Source organism: Propithecus coquereli, unplaced genomic scaffold (assembly GCF_000956105.1).
Source record: "Propithecus coquereli isolate 6110/MARCELLA unplaced genomic scaffold, Pcoq_1.0 Scaffold265, whole genome shotgun sequence".
Taxonomy (NCBI): Eukaryota; Metazoa; Chordata; class Mammalia; order Primates; family Indriidae; genus Propithecus; species Propithecus coquereli.
The window spans coordinates 3,625,288-3,631,027 of record NW_012148230.1 but is presented as its reverse complement, the minus strand read 5'-3'; the positions used below and the strand labels follow the sequence as shown (position 1 = coordinate 3,631,027).

The 5,740-nt window shown below is 34.4% G+C and overlaps 1 protein-coding gene across 1 annotated transcript in view; it reads left to right on the top strand.

Moving 5' to 3' along the window:
* Positions 1–5,740, top strand: part of TMEM232 (transmembrane protein 232) — a 255,297-nt gene that overhangs the window by 101,656 nt on the left and 147,901 nt on the right. Inside the window, exons 8-9 of the mRNA XM_012647368.1 lie at positions 2,548–2,564; positions 3,934–4,112. Coding sequence (XP_012502822.1) covers positions 2,548–2,564; positions 3,934–4,112 — 196 coding nt within the window. The remainder of the gene's footprint in view (positions 1–2,547; positions 2,565–3,933; positions 4,113–5,740) is intronic.

Below are 5,740 nucleotides of genomic sequence, written 5' to 3'. Positions count from 1 at the left end.
TAAATCAGAATTCCCTTTTCCTGACTATTAGTGCAAAGCAATATACCATAACTAGCTAAGAAATAGTCAATATAAAGAGTAAATAGAAACTTCTTCCTCTTTTTTGTAAGGAAAATACGTATTTTGAAAGTGGAACTTGATAATGTGTATGAATTGCTAATTACAACATAAGTTTTAGAAGGACTGTCTTAGCTGTTTTTTATCTTCTTTGCATTCATTACTCCCTTTCCCCTATTCCAATTGATTTATGTTCCTATTATTAAAAGAAATCTTCCAGTCTATAAATATAACAGTAATTTTTGTCTGATTTTCACAGTATTTAAAATTTTTTCTTCAATAAATAATATTATTCATTTTAAATATACAGAGGAAGGTAGTTTGTATGTACTTTTATCAATCATTTCCATTAATGTAAATAAGTTGGGAGTCTATAAATAAATTTAGAAATGAGTTAAAATTCACAGTATGTTTTGTTTGTAATATTTTTCAAAAACTGTTTTTTTTCCTGAGGCTCACAATTCTAGAATTAATTTAAAAACTCATAATTATTTCCTTACTCATATTGAATTCAAGCTAATGACCCACAAATCAATAACCTCTTGCTATTTTACTTACATTCTAGCCATGTTTCTGCAACAAGCTACAGGACATTCAAAATTAGATTCCCCCTTCCCCATGCCACATTTTGCAAATAATATTTATCTCCTTCCTCCTAAAACTGACTCCTCTACACAATTCTTCTCATTTCTGCAAGTGGTTTTTATTATTGTTCCAGTCTCATGAGCTTGAAAATGTACTTCTCCTTTCTCCTTTATTTCTTCCTCCTCTCCAATAGCTAAGAAGTCTTATTAGATCCTCTCCACAGTGTCTTAGGCTTGTTCCTTTCTTTCCAATCTCCTGCTGCCCATCACAGTAAAGACCTAGATTACCTCATTAAGCTCCCATATTGGTTTCCCAGGGCATCGCTCAAATAGACATAACGTTGCATTGAATAGGTATAACATTATCCTTGCCTCAAACATCTACCATTTAATCTGACCCCATTTATCTTTAGCTATTTTACCTTATCCATTTTGAACATGAACTCTCCCCCTCAGCTCAATTTGAGATCCTCACCATCATTCCTTCTCTTCTCTTTCTGTATAGCTACCTTTGTGCTGGGAGTCCTACCTTGGTCCAAATGTCCTGGTTTGCTTGAGACTGTCCGAGTTTTGTCCATGAAAGTTTGTGTTCCAAGAAACCCCTCAGGCCCAGGCAAATGGACACAGTTGTTCACCCTATCTACTTCCCTCATTCAATGAACATATTTTTATAAATTAGATCTACTATGTTGTAGGCACTATGCTAAGTGCTAGAGAGGTAAGAGTGAGTAAAAGATATTCCCTATCCTCCAGTAGTTTAGAATCTATAGGTGAGAAATGCAATTACAATATGACATAACACATTGTAATATATTAATAGTAAGTACAAGGGCACCATGGGGATTCAGAGAAGCCATCTTAGTAGAAAGAATGTTTCAAGGACAAAACCAGGACAGTCTCCAGAAAATTAGGATAGTTAGGCTGGGAGTAGGATTCCCAGCATGGTGTAGCTATATGGAGAGAGAAGAAAAGGGATGATGGTGAGGATAGGAAATGGATAGGAGCCAGGTGTAGTGAGGATATATTTTGGGACAGCATGACTTCCAGTTAAGAAAAAGCAAAAGTTTTTACAAAGGCTGGAAGATTGAATGAAGGGTATACTCTAGAACTTCAAGTAGTTTTATCTGTTTGTCGTGTAAGAAGGATGGGAATGAATGAGTGTTGATAGATGTGTTCTAAAAAAGATGTCATATTAGGAAGAGTTATAATTGTCTAGCCAGACAAATCTCTATGATTTAGAATTTACATAGGATCATGCTAAGTTGTGAGTAGAGTAGCAACAGAATTGGATTTAGAAAGATCACTTTGCACAACATGGATTAGTAATGGTAAAGCAGTATGTCATAAGACGGGAAGATGAAAGAACAACTAGGAAGCTATTACAGTATTTATTCTCATAGCTAGCCTTTTTTCAGATATTCTGTATCTGAAATATTACTCTCTGAATTTTTTCCAAATTTACCTATTGGACAAGGTCTGATAATGTCTCACCTTCTCAGAGTCCTTTCCCTGCTCTGATCTCTTGCTTTTGTGGTCTAATTGCATCGGTGACCATCATCTTTTCATTGAACTGCGGCCCTCTAACAAACTATTCTATTCTCCTGACTTGTCAGTTACAAGAAGCCTAAGGTTATCTTTCTCTCACCTTAGGACTATCACAAAGCAAATAGTTAAAAAAAAAAAAAGATTAAATTTTTGCTTCCTGATTATATTCCAAGTTTTTAGTGCTAAAATGTTAATTAACATTAATTCTAAAAAAGTTGTCTTTCATTTATGCATAATTTCAAATATTTCAGTACCTCAATTTTAACTAGTAAAGTTTCTATGAGGGGAAAATGACATTTCCAGAAGAATTAGCTGCTTAACTGTAGCTTCATATTTGCAGCTTATACTTTCTCTTCTAAAGCGCCAATAGCAGAAAAGGTAAATGGTGCCTTAAGATTGGAAGGTGGACTTATGCCTTCGTCTGCCCACTTCTAAGACCTGTACATACTCTCTCTTTTGCCTCCTCTTTCTATCTTCCAGACTTTTTTTTTCTGTGAATGGAATGAATGGTAGTGATTGGAAAGAAAAGTACTTGTCTGAATTGAAGAGGCTGTGCTGCAAGGGATAAGATGAGACCAGCCGTTACCTGCTCTGTCACCCTCAACAGTTGTCTGATGCTAGGGAACTTTCCAACCAAGTTCTGGTTCATATGTTCCGTTCTATTAGTCTAAAGGTAATAAGATCTACTACATGGTAGGATTATAGTGAGGGCTAGAATTAGGGAACATAGTTGGTACTCCCATGTATGCTAGTTATAATAATGATAATAGTAATTATTATTATCCTATTTATAAAAGTAAGATCGAATTAGGGAAAGTTGAGGATGTGACTTTTCAGATTGTGCTTATGTCTTTATCAAGGACATTGATGATTTCCAGTGTTACATGGGCTATCACCAGGATTTGGGGAAGAAGTGAAATACGAGATTTAATGGGCTTTAAAACTTTTCCATCTCCATTTCTGAACCTCTTCTTCCTCTTGTTCTTCTTATCTGCTTCACACATACTCAGTACTGTCATGTTGCTCTTTGATTAACTTAAGTTCATCTCCTCTTTGAGAACTGCATTATTTCATTCTGCAAATTAATTTCTCCCACCTCTACCTAAATCAGAATTCCCTTTTCCTGACTATTAGTGCAAAGCAATATACCATAACTAGCTAAGAAATAGTCAATATAAAGAGTAAATAGAAACTTCTTCCTCTTTTTTGTAAGGAAAATACGTATTTTGAAAGTGGAACTTGATAATGTGTATGAATTGCTAATTACAACATAAGTTTTAGAAGGACTGTCTTAGCTGTTTTTTATCTTCTTTGCATTCATTACTCCCTTTCCCCTATTCCAATTGATTTATGTTCCTATTATTAAAAGAAATCTTCCAGTCTATAAATATAACAGTAATTTTTGTCTGATTTTCACAGTATTTAAAATTTTTTCTTCTTTGTTCAAATGCCATGTTTCATAAGGTTTGATATTGCCTTGAACAATACCTGTTTAACTTTTAAATTTATGAGGTATATTAGGTGCAGTTTATCTTTTCATGTGGTTAGAAATTTTAAAATGATCTGTGATCTTTTAAAATTAAAGTAGAAAAGCAGTGAAGGATCAGAAATTTCCAAAGCTTAAAATTTCAGACTTTAAAATATTATCATGAATTTTGTTAAAATCATTTCTTCTTTTTCATACAACCATACTTTAGCAAGGTGAATAAAATGACATATTTTCAAAGATTTTTTTTTTTTTAAACAGGTGATCAAGTGGTCTGGATTGGATACTATGGCTTAGTGTATAACCTGGTGAAAATGTCATGGGAACTTCAGGGAGATGAGGAACAGGATGGACTTAGAAACATAATATGGCAGACATTGCAGAAAACAAAGGAGTATGAGAAAGATGCACGAATCCAAAATGCAATAAATGTAGCTCAGGTAAGGTAAAACATTGGGCAATAAATTGGTCCTTCTATCATGAGGAAATGTGCTTGTCGTTTCTCTCCATGGAAAAGTAATATCCACATTCAATGAGTATTAGCAGTTCATAGTTGAGAATGTATTTTTTAAATTTAACACTGACCTATTTTTGATTAAAGATAAGAGGGTTGAGCTCTAGATGGTGGCATAAAAACAGTTCTCCAAAAGTCTTTAACAAAGCAGAATTAAATAGCTTTAACAAATCTAGGGGAAAATGCACCTTAGTGAGGAATGATTCCACCACAGAACTCTAACTTCGTGGAAAGTTCTGTTAGATGTGTTAGGTACACCCTATAAAAGTATGATATCAGGCCCTGATTCTTTTTTTGGTGAAGAGGTTTGGAAAGTAATGGAAGTTTTAGGGAGCATAACACATACCTCTAATTTGAAGGCTATTTGTTAGGATGGACTGTGGAAAAGATGCATAGAGACACTTTCCCCGCCTCATACTCACAGCTGTCAGAAGAGGCGGGCTGTGGGCAGGATTCTAGTAGGAGGGCCAGGGGCTTTTCTATGATGTAGCTTTCTATGGATGTTGGGAATCCAGAGACCTGTTGTTCTTCAGGTGTTTCCTCTCTCTTCCAGTTCAGTGGGCAGAAATATCAGGAAGAAGGCTGATGTTCAGCCTTGACATTGGACCAGCGAGAGGCTAAAGGTGGCCCTAACTTCAGTTATTTTAACAAACTGAAAATAAATAGGTAAAGGGAAAAGTTCTTGTGTTGGGTTGCCCTCTGATTCCAAGATTTCTCCCCTCTTCTCTCGGCCTGTTTGATAATTGCATTTGTCAATAGAACCTATATCTCCCGGCCCTCTAAATTACAAGTTAGAACCTAATGGGCATCCTTTAGTTAGTGAGAGAACCCAAGGATATTCTACTTTTGTAATATGGGTAATAACATACTAAAGAACTACCTTATTAAAGGAAGAACACACAAAAACGTCATTTTTTTTCGATGCTAGATCCCAATACACACAGTAGATGCTCAATAAATAAATTTTTAATCAATGATTACAAGTAGGCTCACTTTAAATGTTAAAATAAATCCTAAGACCATGTTTTATAATTGAATTAACTTTAATATTCATTAAATTTATAACAAAATTCTTCTTAAAAATAAAAATTAATTTTGTTGTTAAAAATAACAAAGTTAATGAGTAAAATCTGGAATCATTTGGAAATTAAAATGTGTCTTAATAAACAAGTATTAGTACTAGGAAGAAATTGATTAACCCATTCGTTAGCATTAGCCATTGTTTTGGGTGCTGTTGTAAATAAGCAGATATATATTCTTTCAAATATAACTTGAATTTTGGACCAGGGAGACTGACAATAAACTTTCAAAACAACAAATTACAATATAATATCAAATGGTGCTATCTACTATAAAGGAAATAAAATAGAACAAAGCCACTGGAATGTGACTGGGTAGAGTGGGGAGTTGATACTTAGCTAAAATGGTCAGGGAAGGCTTTCCAAGGGTGCAGCATTTGAAATGAGACCTATATAATGGGAAGAAAATGCCCATAAAAACAGTATACTCTGATAGAGAAGACTGCAAAGCCTCTGAAACAAGAATTAGTTTGAT